The sequence below is a fragment of the Rhinolophus ferrumequinum genome, chromosome 8 (assembly GCF_004115265.2).
Source record: "Rhinolophus ferrumequinum isolate MPI-CBG mRhiFer1 chromosome 8, mRhiFer1_v1.p, whole genome shotgun sequence".
Taxonomy (NCBI): Eukaryota; Metazoa; Chordata; class Mammalia; order Chiroptera; family Rhinolophidae; genus Rhinolophus; species Rhinolophus ferrumequinum.
The window spans coordinates 33,168,724-33,188,781 of record NC_046291.1 but is presented as its reverse complement, the minus strand read 5'-3'; the positions used below and the strand labels follow the sequence as shown (position 1 = coordinate 33,188,781).

At 39.3% G+C, this 20,058-nt stretch overlaps 1 protein-coding gene across 5 annotated transcripts in view; it reads right to left on the bottom strand.

The window, feature by feature from the left end:
- The window catches only part of SF3B1 (splicing factor 3b subunit 1), a 59,552-nt gene that overhangs the window by 15,428 nt on the left and 24,066 nt on the right, over nt 1-20,058 (bottom strand). For 2 of the 5 annotated variants that reach the window (XR_004423709.1, XM_033112677.1), the window contains exons 3-7: nt 5,508-5,674; nt 4,145-4,249; nt 3,645-3,759; nt 1,719-1,798; nt 569-739 (exon numbers count right to left, since the gene is read on the bottom strand). Coding sequence is in view for 3 of the 5 variants with exons in the window: in XM_033112677.1 (XP_032968568.1) it covers nt 569-739; nt 1,719-1,798; nt 3,645-3,759; nt 4,145-4,249; nt 5,508-5,674 (638 nt within the window). In the remaining 2 variants the exon portion in view is untranslated. Of the gene's footprint in view, nt 1-568; nt 740-1,718; nt 1,799-2,101; nt 3,577-3,644; nt 3,760-4,144; nt 4,250-5,507; nt 5,675-6,444; nt 6,482-20,058 lie in introns of those variants that run through there. The other 3 variants (XM_033112678.1, XR_004423710.1, XM_033112679.1) reach the window with 3 other exon arrangements.

Genomic DNA, 20,058 nt, shown 5'->3' with positions numbered 1-20,058 from the left:
GTGGCAAGATTACTGAAAAAAGATTAGAAGTGGATTTAAGTAATCAAAGGTTTCATGGCAGTTTAAACAGACTAGTAGGTAATATAGGGCACATCAGATAGCATCTGATAGTAAAAGAACCTGCACAGCACAAACAGTATAGATATCAAAACAGTAGGTGATTTTGTGAGCGCTAATAATTCCAATAATGACTCTTAAATATTCTATAGGTTTTGTAGTATACTTTTACGTATTTGTTTTGAAAGTGGGTGCTCTATCCAACACAAGAGTTCTATCTAGCTTTATGTTTGCAAACTTTCATGAATACTAGAACAAATTTAAGACCCAGTATTTTTTCCTTTAAAAAGATTCTTAATTAGGTGAGTAAAAGCACATAAATTGTTCAAAATCTCCATTTTTGTTGGCACCCTGATCTTGGACTTTGAGCATCTAGAAATTGAGAAAATAAATGTCTGTTGTTTGCGCCACCAAATCTGTGATACCTTGTTGTGATGTCAATGAGAGTGGACTAATACACTCCATATGAGAAAACAAATTTAAATAGTAATAAAAAGTAAAACGAAATCACCTCTGCTTGATCCCAACTTGATAGCTTCTTGGGAGTGGCACCAGGAGTCTGATCAGCTGTTTGATCCCAACGCCGTTTTCGTTTTGAGGGAGGCTGGGATGCTGCTGCTCCATTGACGACTTTTAGTTCTCCAGCTTTAGCTTTTTCTGCTAGTTGTTGCCTAATTTCTCTCTGAAAATATTTGAATAAGCAATGAATATCTTTAAAATGTTTTCAATATACTATTTTTATATCATCAGTAGTCATTTCTCTTTAATGTTATGTTACTCTTCACTCATTCTCCTTTCTATTCTACTCATAGTTCCCATTCCTTATTTTTCCTTCTCTTCTTTGTATTTCCAGTTTTATACAATGTCTTTCTGTACAATAGAGGAGCAAGCACATAATCTGTAACACAGAGCATCATACTTTATGTAATTAGTGAAATAAAATCTAAGGGTGGAGAACCAAAATGCTTCTATTGAAAAATAGTTTTATCTAAAACTCAAAAAGTGGCAAAAAGTGAAAAATTTTTAGGTATAACTGTGTAAATATTATATATATAAAACATCTCCAAACAAATGCACATGTAATTTACCCTGTGATTTTTAAGTGGGGTCCCATCCCATTTAATCCATAGCATACATACATCACCCAATTTAATCCATACAATATTATAAATGTTAAATATTCATAATAAAGTTATGGACGATAACCATTAAAAAGAAAAAAAATGAGAAAAAGAAAAAAAAGGAAAAAAAAAAATGAAGCAATTTCTGTAGGCTAGTAGGAATTCTTCAGAATTCTCCATCCATGTCCAAACTGAATCTTATGGCAGAATTAAGAGGTTTTTCATGGAATGATTTAATTATTTGGCTTTCCCTCACACACTAGCTTTAGGTACACATCATCAATCCTCCCCACAGATATATTCACTAGAAGATACATACATGTGTATATAGCCAAGGGGCCAGGGACTAAAAAAGGATATAGAAATATGAAAAGTTTAATTGGGAGGTAGTAGAATTTTGGGTAAGATTTTCTCTCAACTTAATTTTTACTACTATTACTAAAATGGTACCTGTGCAGCAAATAAAAAGGAAATATAAAAGTCTCTCAATCTCAACTTTGTTTTCTTTCACAACCATTAAAACAAAAAGCAGGTGCATACCTCCTCTTTAGTCAAATGCTGTTCTCGCATTACATCCATGTAAGTTCTAGCATTCATTTTAGGATCAGGGGTCTTCCCTCCTGCAGAAAAGAACAGCAACAGGACAAGAGTACAATAAATAAAAGATAATTAGGTTTAACTGATTTATCTGCCCTGCTCTAATATTATGTTATTCCATAATCATTTAAATTTTTTTGGTGGAAAACTTTAATAATTATACATCTTACTTTTTATTGAGTTTGCTGATCAATTTAACCTGTTTGAACACAAACATATCTACAGCAGTTTAAAACAAATATTTTAATGCATATAAAAACAAAATGACAGCACAGTTTAGTCTTCAGAAGTGATGGGTTCCTGGGTTGCTAATCCGGAATACGTACACTTTCTTGCCTTTGTCTCCATCAGCAGTTCTGACTTCAAGCAGCAGAATAGAAGCCTAGAAAATTATCTCTTTACCATTAGTAACACTTTGGAAAGATATTTATATTCAAAACATTACCTGTTGCAAGCTGTTAAAATCCTGACTACAATTAACTATGACTAGATAAGTTCTTCATACATTAAGTTCTTTCAAAGTTCTAAAACAGTTACAGTTTAGAAAATCTGATTTTTAAAAATATACCTATAATTTTATTCTGATGTCATGTTACTAAAAAGGGCTTCATGCTTTTTAAGTTTTGTTGACCCAGAAACATTTTTATTTTCTTAGAAAGTATAAATTACAACTAAAAACATACTACTTGAATATATTATTTCTATCAGTCATTATGATGCACACAGAAGAAAAGTGGTTGTACAAAGAGATGTGTTAGTCTCTTGGTTAAAGTTTCAATATTTGCTTTTTAAACTTCAAAATATCTTAAAGAAGCCCAAATAGTATAAAACAAGATTCACAAAGGCACACTACGTTTTAGAAATGTGATAATTAGCTATACAGTAGTATAGCATCACAATTTAGGAAAATATAATAAAATTCTAAGACATTTCCTATGCTGAAGATCATGCCCAATTGGTAGTGTCATTCTTTCTGACACTAGCTCTGATAAGACTTCCTTTGGAATACTTTTTCACCATAATCTAGAGAGGATGTGTTGAACTGCACCCTTAAGAATGCAGACAGGACTGGCATATAGCAGTACTGCTGTAGGAAAGAAATTAAGGACAGTTAGTATGGGCCTGTGAATTCTGACATACATGTTTAAATCAATTACAATTATGCAAGTAAAAAAAGAATATCCCTACTAATTCATGCAGGCTGAAAAAGTCTAATTTATAAACCTGCAGCAGAATCTCATTTTAAGAAACAGGCACCTAATTTTGATTTTGAAACTCACTCACCTGAGGAAAGCTTCCATCAGGCTCACTATGCCCCTTGTGCTGACCTGCACACTAAAATTAGCAAAACAGACTCCAACTATTAAAAATATCAAAGTCTTTGTATACATACTTTTGTTTTACTTTAAGTATGCTTAAAGCAAAGCAGGTGCATTTACTAAACTGTATTTAGAGCAATATGGGGGAGCTCTAACGTGAGAAACAGTTTCTCAAAAGTAACAATCCTAAAATCTAGGATTTGGAATGAAAACTTTCAATAACTTGAAAGTATTTTGAGCAGAAAAACATATTTGTTCAAAGTATAGAAAGCGTACCCAAAACAAAAGTAAAAGAAAAACCTTTAACCCTTTGCGTTTCTATGGCATTGGCTCATTATTTTCTTGTCCTTCTACCTGGAAAGAAAACTTGCATTATAAAGATGAAGAATATGGTATCTGTGACTTCAACCAAATCTATACACATCTATAATAAGGGGTATTTTAAAAAAGAAAAACAAATTCATAAGCATGCCAAAAAAAATCAAAGGGCTAAAGACAACTTAATACAAATAAATTTGTGAATACTTATAGAAAAGTGGGAAAGAATTACCATCTGCAAAAGGATCAAGACGCTCTGGGGAAATTATCATGGTCCGCCTGTGCTTTTTGTATTCATCTTCCCGGTCTGCAATTTTCGGAGGTCGGTGCTCAGCAAATGGATCATACTGAAAAGAAGTACGTCTTACTTAATATCCACTTTATTAAATAACCAAACAAAATACCACAAAAAAATCAGAACACAATAAAACATGCAAAAAATGTTTAAATGCCTAATAAAAGAAATATCTGTGTCATTTTAGGGATGTTAATAGGAAAAAATACGGAATGTGGAAATGTGACAATACGCATATCTACATTTTCATAGTTCAGTTCTTCATAAAACAATTACCTTTATAAAATTAACCATTATTTTTAATTCTTCCAAATAAACTCTCTTCAAAACATTCTAAGACCTTGATTCCTAAAACGTGGGCTTCCCTAGGAATTGAGACATTCAGTTTTCTTTAGCTAAATAAACCCTGGTTTTAACCAAAAAGAAAAAAAAGTCACCTGTTCCGTTGACTGTGGTATATCATTAAGCAATGCCACAGGGGCATGGTATCCTGGCTTCTTCTGACCGAGCAAACTTGTAGATGATGAGTAGTCATCGTCATCCTACAAAGAAATGTCCCCCAAAAGCCATAAACAAAGTATCAGAACTTGAAAATTAGAACAAATAAATATTCAACAGGAAATCAGAAAACTTACTGTGATATCTAAACCCTTGTTCATAAAACTTGTGAACACTTGGGTTTCCTTTTCAACTCAAAAAAGCTATTAAAGAAATGAAACTTAGTTCTTTCTACTCTTTTAAAAATATTAAACGAGGAATGCTTACTGCGGGAGTCAATTAAAATAAAGTAGGTATGAAGTAGAAAAACTTGAGCATTACATTTTCTCACAGAAGGCATGATAAAATTTGTTTTTCAAATTTAGAAACTACAAACAGCTTATCTAAAACTCTCCAGTTTCCTTGTTTTTTAAAACACGGCTTAACCAGAGAAACAAGTAAAATGTAATTAATTTTAAATATGTTTGTTTTCCTAGTAAAAACAGGAAATGTTATATTGTTACTTTACTTGTATAAAAAGTATAACAGTAGGTAACTCAAGATCTTAACACCTCATTGATTTCATTTAAAAATGAAACAGTAATTTCCCCCTCAGCTTCTGGAACATAAAACCATCAGTGTCTGTAGATTGGCATCTAGAAATTTTACCTTTGGGACTTTTCAATTTCCTCTTTAAAAAGCACCAGCTATTTAAAGCACCAGCTATTTAATAGCACCAGCTATTAAAAGCACCAGCTTGAATGTTATAAAAATAACAAGTCTATAATCTATATACGTAGAATGTTACTGAATCACACAAAAATAGACAGCTATTTCACCAAAATATAAGCTATGTGGAATACACAGCAACACTTTGGGGGTGTGGTCATCCTTCACAGTAACTGAAACAGGCAAGAAAAGTCCATTAATACTAAGATGCCAAGGTGGTAAAAGCAGCACCAAGCACAAGTCAGAAATCAAGTCACAAGGACAGATGGCTATTTACTATGAAGTCACTTCTCACATGGGCCACTCTAGATAGAGATAAGGATATAACAACAGGGATTTACTTTCCAATGGTTAATGATTTGCAGGTGCTTTGCTGTATAAACTAGTTTTAACATAAAGATTCAGAACTGAGAACTTCCAGAAGTTTCTAAACCTTAGAGAGGAAGGACACTTTCAACAGTTTTATCCTCTAAAAGATCTCCCAAATCCCAAAATGTCTTCCCAGATTAAACCAGATGACACTAACAGAAAATTCCTTTGTATTTCTTACTCTCCATCAAAAAATGTTTGACTCTTGTATACTTTGTAACTTACATCTTCAAGTTCAGTTGCAGCAATTGATGTCACATATCCAGCAAATCTGCTGTCACTTCCACCGTAAATTTCCTGATCATAATAACCTGTAGAATCAAGGCCCACTCCTTGAGCTTCATCAAGAGCTGCCTTCTTGCCTTGAATTTCTCGAATCTGTGCTTCGATATCTGTGGGAAAGTTAACAGACTTTCTTAATTTCATTTTCCAACACAATGCATTTCCCTACCAGGTATTATCAAAATACTCTTCTAAATACAGAAACGTAAAAATAATTATACCACAAAAGAAGTTAAAACTGTATCTAGGTACTGATTTTTAATATATTTAATAAATCTCCTCCACCTTAACAGACAACACTCACGTACAGAAAAGATGCTTACTATGTCAATTACAAATTACTCTTACCTTAAGAATGGGTTACCAAAGTTTACATTATTGTTGAATTCTAAATCTTTCCCCAACTGAAAAAATAATTCTGTTGATGCTGATTAGGACCAATAACACTACTTAACATTATTTACCCTCAACACTACCAGCAATGTAAAAACAATACCAAGGAGAGTGGTTCTCAAACTTGAATGTGGAACAAATACATATTTTACAAGATGTAGACACAGAGTTTGTTAAAATGCAATAGGCCTAAATCAAACTCAAGTTTCTGCATTCTTAACAAGCTACCAGGTGATGACCTACACAGCTAGGCCCACACTCTGAATAGTAAAAGAATCAAGTCTGAATTCTTTAACGTGGAACTCAGAGCTCTACACAACTTGGTTGCGACTACCAGAACACTTACTAGTTTTATGATTAAGAGTCTGAGCACTGGAATCAAAATGTCTGCCTTCACAGAAAGGCTTTCTCTAATTACTAACGCTATTTAAATTTGCAACATACAGATTTTCCTACAACATACAATTCTTTTTAAGGATTAAATTACCCAAACACCATGTTCTATGCATAGGTTTGACATTTAGAAGATGCACATTTGATGAAGCATCAACTCTTCTCAACTGCTTCCCAAACTTGCCAATTTTGAATTTTGAATTTTTTCAAGACTAGAAAAAAATAAAGTACAGTGAATGCCCACATCTCTTCATCTCTGTTAATCAACTGTCTATGTATACAAGATAGAGCAAACACAGGTGTGTACGTATGGCTTTTCTAAACCATTTAAAACTCCCAAGGGCCGGCCTGGTAGCTCAGGCCGTTGGAGCTCCGTGCTCCTAACCCTGAAGGCTGCCGTTTCGATTCCCACAAGGGCCAGTGCCAGATGGCTCAGGTGGTTGGAGCATGGGCTCTCAACCACAAGGTTGCCGGTTCGACTCCCGCAAGGGATGGTGGGCTGCGACCCTGCAACCAACAACAGTAACTGGACCTGGAGCTGAGCTGCGCCCTCCACAACTAAGACTAAAAGGACAGCAATTTGACTTGGAAAACGTCCTGGAAGTACACACTGTTCCCCAATAAAGTCCTGTTCCCCTTCCCCAATTAAAAAATATAAATAAAAAAAAGTCCCAATATTTTAGCATGTACTTCCAGATTTAGGATAACCACAACAGTATTAACATGCTCAAAAAATTAAACCTTAATAACGTTATCATCTAATATATAATCTAGCTTCAAATCTCGTTTGTACTAGTAACATCCTTCCTAGACGTTATGTTCTCTTATTTGATCTATGATCCAATCAAAAAGACATTGCATTTAATTGTCCTGTCTTGTCTCCTTCAAATGCAGACTAGTCTGGGCAGTCCGGTGGCTCAGGTGGTTTGAGGGCAGTGCTCCTAAGCGAGGTCTCTGGTTTGATTCCCACAAGGGCCAATGAGCTGCGCCCTCTACAGCTAAGATTGTGAACAATGGCTCTCCCTGGAGCCGGGCTGCCGTGAGCAACTGGAGGTCAGCGTGGGCTACGGTGTGCTGCGGCCCTGTGTGAGTGGGCAGCACCCATCGTGAGCGACCGACGGCGGGTGAGAGCTGCTGTGAGCCGACAACCGGCGACAGACCGCCTCAGCTGAGGGGAGCCCAAGGTTTATAATACCACCATGGGCCAGGGAGCTGTGTCCTACACAACTAGACTGAGAAACAATGGCTTGAACCGGATGGGGGGAGGGGAGGCGGAAGAAAGGGAGGAAAAATACAGACTAGTCTTCAAACTTTTAAAAAATCTTTTGATACCAGGTGTAATTTTAAACTACAAACTGGTATTATTTTAATATGAATGATAGGTACGTGTGGGAAGAGTTTCTGTTGTCAGTGATTTCTGTAGGCTAAGAAACAGATGTTTCCATTCTTTCTAGCTTATTACTTTCAACTGATTTAAGCCCTTTGATAACAAGCACTTTAAAAAGCTCTTTTACTAGTTTAAAAGGACTCAAAAAGAAATAGATTTCAACTGCATAATGCAAATGCCCAGCCCTCACCCCCAGCTAAGGGAGAAAATCCTCTGTAGTTCAAGGAGGGTGTGGTTAAAAGTAGAAAATGTAGTAACAGCTGGGCCACATTTCCCTGTAGGATCCAGAGTAAGTCTCAGAAACTCAAATTCATGCAATAGGTTTACTTGTGAACTAGCAGTCCCAGTTTGTAACCAGATCTCAAAATAGTGTGTCATAGAGCCACCATCTCCAAAGTTATTACTTTTTCCTGCATCTCTCCCCTCAAACTGTTACAGCAGCCCAGGCAGCCAGGGGCATCGCCATGATTAATCACCAACACAAGTATCTTCATTTGAGCTGGATGGTTTACTATTCTAGTTTTTCTGTATGAAGTATTTTAAGTTTTAAATCCATATTTGCTACCCCCATGCACACTTTTTCTCCTAGAAGAAACCTCTCAGTTGTTAGCAATATTGGCTAAAAAGTAAGTAGAGATTTACTCTTCATTTTTTTTTTCCTTTCTGAACATTCCCATTTCTGAAATATTTGAGGTTTTTTTTTTTTTTTTTTTAAAACCACAAGGTTCGTGTATCACCTTTAAGTAAACAGGTTCTTTTAAAGGACCACAAATGCTACTGCCATCAGGATCCAGGCAGGAAACACAAATGGATGAATCAGGCTAGCCAAATAGCCTGCAATCTCCCTTCTATAAAATCACTGTAGTTTACTGACCACCTACGTCGAAATCACTTGGGTTCCTGTTACAAGAACAGACTCATAGGCCTCAGATACACAGAGGCGTTGGTTGGTCAGAACCTCCAACTTAAGAGCAGTTTTCCACATTAACACCCCAGGAAACTCATAGTACTTGGAACTTCAGTACCTCCATTTCCAGCCCCAGCTCATTCTTACTAAAATTGCCAATTTAGATCATTTTATACCTTTCTAGCTCATGTACAAACAAAAAACAGAAAAGGGGTACTGATTCACAAAAATTGCATCACACTATACATCATCACTGCGCAGCTTGCTCCCTCCCACTCAATACATCACAGCTTATTTTCCTTCTAAAGAATTTTCCATTTTAAGTGTTCAGTAGCTGGTCATTTGAATAATGCATTTATTTAAAAACTACTTTTGTCTACTAAATTTTACCTGATTTTATTCTCTGTCTTATGATCAATAACAGTTTTCTGATTACAAAGACACAAAATATTGAATTAGTGTTTTATAAAGTCTATGTGTATCATGACTGGATTCCTATTAAATCAAAATTTAGCAACAAGAGGTGACCTCATAGGAATGGCGGCAGCAGGGCGCACTTTCTGAGTTCTCCTCCAGATCTTGTTGCAAACGGGAACTATAACCCATCGAGGAAATTTTCGCTCACCACACAATGTAGTGGAGAGATTCGTGGATTGCTTGAAGCTAAGAAATTCTTGGGGGTAAGCTAACTGGACGGAGCAAGGAGAGGAGGAGGAGAAACGGCGTGGGAGCGCCCGGCCGGCAGTGGCGGGAGAGCCCAGCCCCCAGCGGAGCCTCAGCTGGCGGGGGCGAGGACCGAAAACCACGGAGCCGGGCAGGCGCGGGATCCCAGGCAGAGCGGAGAGCGCAGAGACCGGGGGTAGGCCCTTTCCCTGCGTCCCACGGCTGATTTCTCCCGCCGGGAAGGCGGCGCGCCCTGCGGTGGACGGGGGGCGCAGTCTCCATACCTGGGCCCCTCCCCCCCTGCTCTCCCAATCCTACCCCGCCCTTCCAGAGACTAGGACTGGAAACCGCGGTGCAGCCCCGCTGTGCCGGGCGCGCACAGGGGCCCAGGCAGAGCGGAGAGCGCAGAGACCGGGTGGCGGCTCTTTCCCTGCGTCCCGCGGCTGATTTCTCCCGCCGGGAAGGCGGCGCGCCCTGCGGCGGTCGGGGGGCGCAGTCTCCATACCTGGGCCCCTCCCCCCCCCGCCCTGCTCCCCCAATCCTACCCCGCCCTTCCAGAGACTAGGACTGGAAACCGCGGTGCAGCCCCGCTGTGCCGGGCGCGCACAGGGGCCCAGGCAGAGCGGAGAGCGCAGAGACCGGGTGGCGGCTCTTTCCCTGCGTCCCGCGGCTGATTTCTCCCGCCGGGAAGGCGGCGCGCCCTGCGGTGGACCGGGGGCGCAGTCTCCATACCTAGGCCCCTCCCCCGCCGCGCTCTTCCAATCTTACCCCGCCCTTCCAGAGACTTAAACCGGCCCCTGAACCGAGAAGTGGTATCAAAAGCTCACGCTTTGGGAAGCCTGACGGGCAGCCCTGACCCAGGCAGTCTGGGCAGTGTGCGTGATTTTGGCTGCGCTAGGAGAGAAGAGACGCCTCCACCCCCAGCCACCACCTTTTCTGGCCTGCGGGAAGAGGGCGACGCACGGCTGGGCTGGGAGAGTGAAGACCCCTCCATCTCCAGCCCCCACCCTTCCTGGCTTGCCTAGGGTGGGGTGGGTGCAGCGGCCGAGACACACCCGGAGATCAGCAGTGAGGCAGGCGCAGCTCTGGGCTTCCAGCAGATCAGAAATCTCCTGCCCGCACTCACACACACACACTGAAGAGGTGCCTTAAGACTCAAGAGTTTTGGTCACATATCTGGTGGTGCCACTCTCAGTCTGCATTTGTGCAGGCAAGGGCAGAAACTGCACTGATATTGTAAAAACTATCATCCAGACCCCTCAGGCCCACGCTTTTAAGTCTGCAGTCCCAAAGTCTCTCTGGGCACCAGGTGACCGGCTCTGCCTGCGCAATAAGCAGGGGGCTCCTTGGTACAGCAGAGAACAACCTGGACATTGCTTGGTGGGCTTAGGCCGAGACTGTCGCTGCTTTTTGTATGGCTTTGTTTTGTCTTGTTTTGCTTTGTCTTTATATCTTTGATATCTTTGCCTCTGTCGAGTGGGGTTATCAGGTGGTTTTTGCATGTGAACGTATTTGATATTTTTCTTTGTTGTTGTTGTTGTGCTTGGTGATTTGCTTTGTTCTGAAACTGCCCTGCCGGGGCCCAGCTTGTGAGACACGGTCAGCAGATCAGAAATCTCCCGCCCGCACCCATACACACACACTGAAGGAGTGCCCTAGGACTCACGAGCTCTGGACAAAGGACTGGTGGTGCTCCTCTCGGTGTGCATACGTGCGGACAAGGGCAGAAGCTGCACTGACTTTGTGGAGACTATCATCCAGACCCCTCAGGCCCACGCTTTTAAGTCTGCAGTCCCAAAGTCTCTCTGAGCACCAGGTGACCGGCTCTGCCTGCGCAATAAGCAGGGGGCTCTTTGGTACAGCAGAGGACAACCTGGTCATTGCTTGATGGGCTCAGGCCGAGACGGTCGCTGCTTTTTGTTTTGCTTTGTTTTGCTTTGCTTGGTTTTGTTTTGCTTTATCTTGTATCTTTGATATCTTTGCCTGTGTCGAGCGGGGGTTATCGGCTGTTTTTTTTTTTTTTTTTTTTTTTTTTTTCTTTTCTTCTTTGCTGTTGTCATTGCTGCTGTGCTTGGTGATTTGCCTTGTTCTGGGACTTCCCTGCCGGGGCCCAGCTTGGGTGGCACGGGACTCGGCATATCTGGGGGCCAACTCCAGACCAAATCTGAGTGCAGCCGGGGTTGACCTGCAGGTCACATACCTAGAGGGGGTTCTCGGCAGGCTCTGGAGCCCATAGAGGCCAAACCACATTGGGGTGGTCAACCCTCACGCAGCAGAGTGCCCTGCGGGGGGCAGAGCCAAGTCTCACGGCAGGTCAGCCCAGGAGTTGACCCCACCTGCTCATTAGCGGGAAGCAATTAAAGATCTTCTTGAACGGGACAGTGTACACAACACAAGACTCACCTTTGGAGCACACGCAGAGGAGGACGACGTGGTGCGAGTCAAATATAAAGGACACATACTACACAAGATAACCTAGCAAGAACTAAGAACTCTAGGGGATCTACCTAATATATCAAAATAAACACAGTCAGCCAGAATGGGGAAACAAAGATACACGTCCCAAATAAAAGAACAGAAGAAGCTTCCACAACTGGAACCAAATGAAGCAGACGTAACCAACCTCTCAGAGACAGAGTTCAGAACACTGGTGATAAGAATGTTTAAGGAGCTTAGAGAAGACATAAAGAAGGATGTAGAAATCATAACAAACGAGCTTAGAGAAAACATAAAGAAGGATGTAGAAATCATAACGAAAAACCAGTTGGAACTAAAGAACACAATTACCGAAATTAAGAACTCACTTGAAGGAATTACCAGCAGGCTAGATGAAGCAGAGGATCGAATCAGCGACTTAGAAGACAAGGTAGCAGAGATCACCCAAACGGAACAACAGAAAGAAAAAAGAATAAAAAACAATGAGGATGGCCTAAGAGACCTCTGGGATAACATCAAGCGCAACAACATGCGCATCATAGGAATACCAGAAGGTGAAGAGAGCAAGCAAGGGATTGAGAACATATTTGAAGTAATAATGTCTGAAAACTTCCCCAACCTGATGAAGGAAACCAACATACAAGTCCAGGAAGTGCAGAGAGTTCCAACCAGGATTAACCCAAACAGGTCCACACCAAGACACATTATAGTTAAAATGGCAAAGCTTAAAGACAAAGAGAGAATCCTAAAAGCAGCAAGAGAAAGACGGAGGGTTACATACAAGGGAACTCCCATAAGACTATCAAATGATTTTTCTACAGAAACATTGAAGGCCAGGAGGGAGTGGCAGGAGATACTTAAAGTGATGGAAAACAAAGGCCTACAACCTAGATTGCTTTATCCAGCAAGGCTATCATTTAAAGTTGATGGAGAGATAAAGAGCTTTCCAGAAAAAAATAAGCTAAAGGAATTTATTACCACCAAGCCAGCATTGCAAGAAATACTAAAAGGTCTTCTGTAAATAGAAGAAAGATCAAAACAACCTAACTACAAATTTAAAAATGGCAATATCTATGTACCTATCAATAATCACTTTAAATGTAAATGGATTAAATGCTCCAATCAAAAGACATAGGGTGGCTGACTGGATAAGACAGCAAGACCCTTGTATATGCTGTATACAAGAGACTCACCTCAGAACAAAAGACACACACAGGCTGAAAGTGAAGGGTTGGAGTAAGATATTTCATGCAAATGGAAACGAGAAAAAAGCTGGAGTTGCAATACTTATTTCTGACAAAATAGACTTTAAAATGAAGAACATACTAAAAGATAAAGATGGGCACTATATAATAATAAAGGGATCGATCCGACAAGAGGACATAACCCTAGTAAACATCTATGCACCCAACATAGGAGCACCTAAATATATAAAACAGGTACTGACTGACATAAAGGCAGAGATCAACAGTAACACTATTATAGTCGGGGACTTCAACACACCTCTGACCACAAGGGACAGGTCTTCCAGACAGAAAATCAATATGGAAACAACAGCCTTAAATGATACATTGGACCACTTGGATTTAATCGATATTTTCAGAACATTTCACCCCAATGCTGCAAAATACACTTTCTTCTCAAGCGCACATGGAACATTTTCCAAGATAGATCATATGTTAGGCCACAAAACAAGTCTTGATAAATTTAAGAAAATTGAAATCATACCAATTGTCTTCTCTGATCACAATGCTATGAAATTAGAAATGAACTACAGGAAAAAAACGGGAAGACACACCAATTCATGGAGGCTGAATAACTTATTACTAAATAATGAATGGGTCAAGCAGGAGATCAAGGAAGAAATCAAAAGATATTTCGAGATAAATGAAAATGAAAACACGACGACCCAAAATCTTTGGGATGCCGCGAAAGCAGTCCTAAGAGGGAAATTCATAGCTTTGCAGGCCTACCTAAAGAAACAAGAAACATCACTAATCAACAGTTTATCTTCACATTTAAGGGATCTGGAAAAAGAACAGCAAAATAAGCCCAAAGGGAACACAAGGAAGGAGATAATAAAGATCAGAGCAGAATTAAATGAAATAGAAACCAGAAAAACAATACAAAAGATCAATGAATCCAAGAGTTGGTTCTTAGAGAAGATAAACAAAATCGACAAACCATTAGCCAGACTCATTAAAAAAAAGAGAGAGAGGACCCAAATTAATAAAATCAGAAACGAAAGAGGAGAAGTGACAACGGACACTGCAGAAATACAAAGAGTTTTAAGAAGTTACTATGAGCAACTATATGCCAACAAATTTGACAATTTGGAAGAAATGGACAATTTTCTAGAGGCGTACAACCTTCCAAGGCTAAATCAAGAAGAAACAGAAAACCTGAATAGACTGATTACCACCACGGAAATTGAATCAGTAATCAACAGTCTCCCAACAAACAAAAGCCCTGGACCAGATGGCTTTACAGGTGAATTTTACAAAGCGTTCAAAAAAGAATTATCACCAATTCTCCTCAAGCTCTTCCAAAAAATCCAGAAGGAGGGAAGACTCCCAAACACTTTTTACGAAGCCACTATCACCCTGATCCCAAAATTAGACAAAGACACCACAAAAAAAGAAAACTACAGGCCGATATCTTTAATGAACATAGATGCAAAAATCCTCAACAAAATATTAGCAAACAGAATTCAGCAATACATTAAAAAGATCATTCACCACGATCAAGTGGGATTCATTCCTGGTATGCAGGGGTGGTTCAACATCCGCAAATCTATTAATGTGATACACCACATTAACAAAATGAAAAATAAAAATCACATGATCATATCAATAGATGCAGAAAAAGCATTTGATAAAATCCAACAGCCATTTATGATAAAAACCCTTAAGAAAGTGGGAATAGAGGGATCTTATCTCAACATAATAAAGGCCATATATGACAAACCCACAGCTAACATCATACTCAATGGGGAAAAGCTAAAACCATTCCCCCTAAGATCAGGAACAAGGCAAGGATGCCCATTATCTCCGCTTCTATTCAACATAGTTCTGGAAGTTCTTGCCACAGCAATCAGACAAGAAAAAGAAATAAAAGGCATCCAGATTGGTAAGGAGGAAGTAAAGTTATCATTGTATGCAGATGATATGATACTATATATAGAGAACCCTAAAGACTCCACCAAGAAGCTATTAGAGCTGATAGATGAATTTAGTAAAGTGGCAGGATACAAAATTAATATTGAGAAATCAGTTGCATTTGTATATACCAATAATAAAACATCAGAAGGAGAAATTAAAAAAACAATCCCATTTACAATCGCTCCAAAGACTATAAAATACCTGGGAATAAATTTAACCAAAGAAATAAAAGATCTATACTCAGAAAATTATAAGACACTGATGAAAGGAATGAAGGAAGATATAAATAGATGGAAACACATATCATGCTCATGGATAGGAAGAATTAATATAGTTAAAATGTCCATACTGCCTAAGGCAATATACATATTCAATGCAATTCCTATCAAACTGCCAACGTCGTTTTTCACAGAAATAGAACATATAATCCTAAAATTTATATGGGACCATAAAAGACCCCGAATAGCAAAGGCAATCTTGAGAAATAAGAACAAAGTGGGAGGTATAACAATACCTGACTTCAGATTATACTACAAGGCTACAGTAATCAAAACAGCATGGTACTGGCATAAAAACAGACACATAGATCAATGGAACAGAATAGAGAGTCCAGAAATAAATCCACGCCTATATGGCCATTTAATCTACGACAATGGAAGCAAGAATGTACGATGGAGTAATGACAGTCTATTCAATAAATGGTGCTGGGAAACCTGGACAGACACATGCAAAAAAATGAAGTTGGACCACCTCCTTACACCATATACAAAAATAAATTCAAAATGGCTTAAAGACTTAAATGTAAGGTCTGAAACCATAAAATACCTAGAAGAAAACATAGGAAGAAACTTCTCAGACATTACCCGGAGTAAGATTTTTACTGATATACACCCTCGCGCGAGGGAACTAAGAGAAAGAATAAACATGTGGGATTATATCAAACTAAAAAGTTTTTTCACAGCAAAGGAAACCATCAATAAAACAAGAAGGGATCCTACTGAATGGGAAAAGATATTTGCCAGTGATATATCTGATAAGGGATTAATATCACAAATCTATGGAAAACTTACTCAACCCAACTCCAAAAAAACAAACGATCCAATTAAAAAATGGGCAGAGGACTTGAAGAGACATTTTTCTGAAAAGGACATACAGATGGCAAACAGACATATGAAGAAATGCTCAACCTCGCTAACCATCAGAGAAATGCAAATAAAAACCACAATGAGATACCACCTCACCCCAGTCAGAATGGCTATCATCAATAAATCAACAAACAACAAGTGCTGGCGCGGATGTGGAGAAAAGGGAACGCTTGTGCACTGTTGGTGGGATTGCAGACTGGTGCAGCCGCTATGGAAAACAGTATGGAGGTATCTCAAAATTCTGAAAATGGAACTACCTTATGATCCAGTAATTCCACTCCTAGGTATCTATCCGGAGAAATCCAGAACTTCAATTCAAAAATCTCTATGCACTCCTATGTTTATTGCAGCACTATACACAATAGCTAAGACATGGAAACAACCAAAATGCCCATCGGTAGATGACTGGATTAAGAAACTGTGGTACATTTATACAATGGAGTATTATGCAGCCATAAGGAAGAAAGAAATCTTACCATTTGCAACAACATGGATGGATCTAGAGAACATTATGTTAAGTGAAATAAGTCAGACAGAGAAAGATAAGTTCCATATGATCTCACTTATTTGCGGATTCTAAAGAAAAGAATAAGTGAATGAACTAATCAGAAACTGTTTGGGAGACAATGAGGAAAAACTGAGGGTTGCTAGATGGGCGGGGGGAGTGGGGGGTGGGGGGGAAGGTGAGGGGATTGGAGGGCAGTCGGTGACCACAGGATGGCCACGGGGTTTGAAAATTAATCTGGGGAACGTAATTTGGTGGTTACCAGAGCGTAAGGGGGTTGGGGGGTGGGGGATGAGGGTGAGGGGGATCAAATGTACGGTGATGGAAGGGGAGCTGACTCTGGGTGGTGAACACACAGTGTGATTTATGGATGATGTGATTCAGAATTGCACAACTGAAATCTATGTAATTCTACTAACAATTGTCACCCCAATAAATAAAAAAGAATAAAAAAAAAAAAAAAAAATTTAGCAACAAAATTACCTACCCCAAGGTCTCCTGGGGGTAGGCAGTTGTTTGTAGTTCATTAATTCTGAGGGGAGTTCATTACTAAATTTATACAGTTTGTATGGTTCAATATTTATATGCAAACCAAGTATACTGTTTCTGTATCTGCTTGAAACTATGGATAAAGAGTGGGTTTTGTTTATATACTGTAAACTGTAGCACATTTACACAAACATCGTGTTATCCACAAAATTCAGACAACAGATTCCACAAAACCCAGCAGTTATGCAAGTGACAGAATGAACAACGAAAACTCAACAATTATTTCTTAATAAACTATGTGCCAAAATACCAAATATACTCAAATATTTACGAGCAAACATGTATCGTTACATTCATACATAAGGCAGTTTTTGTGCCTGCAATGTTTCATTTCCAAAATACAATTTGTGGAGCAAATACGGCAAACGTTAAGAATTGTAAAGTTGGGCAAAGGGTTAAATTGTGTTCACCAGTTTTTCCTACACTTTTCTATGTTACACTATTTCATAATAAAAAAGTACTTTCAATCTGTAGCAGTCATTTAAAGCATTTTCCCAAAATTTTCTCTCTCCCATCTATGCCAGCAATGGTTTGTAAAATTGCACAACTTCGAATTTTATAAACATTTTACATCTCTGGGAAAGGCAAAGAAGTTGTCTCTACAACTCCTTATTTTCAAAGCTAGCACTAAATTACAGCTCCTGGTATGCAGGTATTCCTGTACTTTCTTAAACACAAGCTAATAGATTAATAACTGACAACAAACGATCAATGCATAAGATTTGTTGGCAAGTATGAAGAAATGAGGGAACATACCAAAAATAACTAAAGGCCCAAAATATTAAATAAGACTTGAGGCAAAGGAAGAAGGAAATGTTTATGCTAATCTCTCCCTACTTCAATTGTGATCAACGTAAAAAAAATCCTCTGGGGCTGGCCCGATGGCTCAGGCCTTGGAGCTCTGTGCTCCTAATGTCGAAGGCTACCGGTTCGATTCCCACATGGGCCAGTGGGCTCTCAATCATAAGGTTGCCAGTTCGACTCCTTGACTCCCACGAGGGATGGTGAGCTCCGTCCCCTGCAACTGAGATTGAACATGGCACCTGGAGCTGAGCTGCTGCTCAGCTCCCAGATGGCTCAGTTGGTTGGAGAGTATCTTCTTAACCACAAGGTTGCTGGGTTCGACTCCCACAGGGATGGTGGGCTGCGCCCCCTGCAACTAGCAACGGCAACTGGACCTGGAGCTGAACTGCGCCCTCCACAACTGTGATTGAAAGGACAACAACCTGATTTGGAAAAAATCCTGGAAGTATACACTGTTCCCAATAAAGTCCTGTTCCCCTTCCTCAATTTAAAAAAACAAACAAAAATCCTCTGTTCCCACCTAATCCATTTCAAATTTAGACTCCCTATAGTTTGTGACATTCAGATGTGAAGATAAAAGAGAAATGGATACTGTATGCTAGAGACTGGACAAGACTAGGACCTCCTAGTGGTGACACACAGGATTGCTAAGAGCTGGCATTCTGATCACCTGAATCCATTAAGTATTCCAGTCTTCATAGTGTTGTGTGTGCCTTTTTATTACCAAGTAGTATTACACCATATTGTAGTGTTTATCCATTCTCTATCTGAGCTTCAGTCAGGTTGTTTGCAGTTTGTAAATTACAAATAAGGCAGCTATAAACATTTGGGTATAAGTTTTTGTGTGAACATAAATTTTAGCATCACTTGGGTAAAACCTAGGAATAGCACTGCTGGATGGATCTTATGGTAAGTATACGTTTAATGTTGTAAGAAACTTAGAAAGTCCTTTTGATGTGCACAGGCGAATTGAATCATTCTGTACAACAGAGGAAGAATTCTGAGATGAAATGGAGGGATTAAGGGAACAAGAAAAATGAAGAAAAACTGAGGTGAGATTAGTAAATTTCCAAAGGTCTATGGTGTTAAAGAAAAGGGTGTCAGGAGGTAGAAATAATGTGGATTTGTCAATTATCTGATTTTCTGGATGAAAACCTCACTTCTCTTCCCCACCCGACCCTCATCTTCAGTAAAATGGAGGTGGGAGGTATATGGTTTAAGACTCTTGGTTACTGATGCTGATCACGTAACATTTGGAATCCTAAAATGAAGTTATGGGTAGTCTTTCAAATTTCCAGAGTTGGCACAATCTGGAAGTGTTTTTAAAAAGTCTTAGACAAGAAATCAAAGTATTAACTAAGTATTTGACTTATATTTACCAAAGAGCCTCACCAAAGGGGAACCTCGAGGTTTAGTTTTCAAGAATGTGATATTTCTTAAATTGGCATTCCTATTTAAGGTACGTGTATCACAGGGATTTGTACAAAACTAGCAGTTAAGCTGGTCAGAAAACTGTAAAAGTATATTCATTGCCATTAAAATTATCATGGGGGGGCACCTGAATTTGCAAGTCTCATTACATTTCCTTGCCATGGCTAGTCCAACCTAAAACTGTGCTCATTCCTAAAGCCAATGGTTTTCTTGGAGCTTCCCTTGCTGTGGGCCTCTTGACATCTTGATTGCAGCAGGAGTAGTGGGACAGTTTAAGAGGGAGTAGTTTTGAGTGTTTTTATTGCCCTTCCCCTTTTCCTCCAGATTGTGAGAAACTGTAGGACAAAGGTGCTGCAACAAATGAGTTGCAAAGGGGGAAAAAAGAGATGGAAGAGGAACATGAAGATTGAAGACTAATCACAATGTATGGACTGTATTTGGAACTTGACTCAAACTGGAAAAAAAATGTTTATGAGGCAATTAGCAAAACTGAACACAGAATGGGTATTTTATTAATTTTAGGTGTAATAATGGGACATTTTTAGTCCTTACTTTGTAGAAATACACAGCAAAAAATGTACAGATAAAATGATATGTCTGGGATCTGCTTCCAAATAATGGAAAAAGTAGAAGGGACACGTGTACAAATTAAATAAAAGTGGCCCTAAGTTTATAACTGTTGAAGCTATGTGGTTCATTTCACATATTCTATTTTTGTAT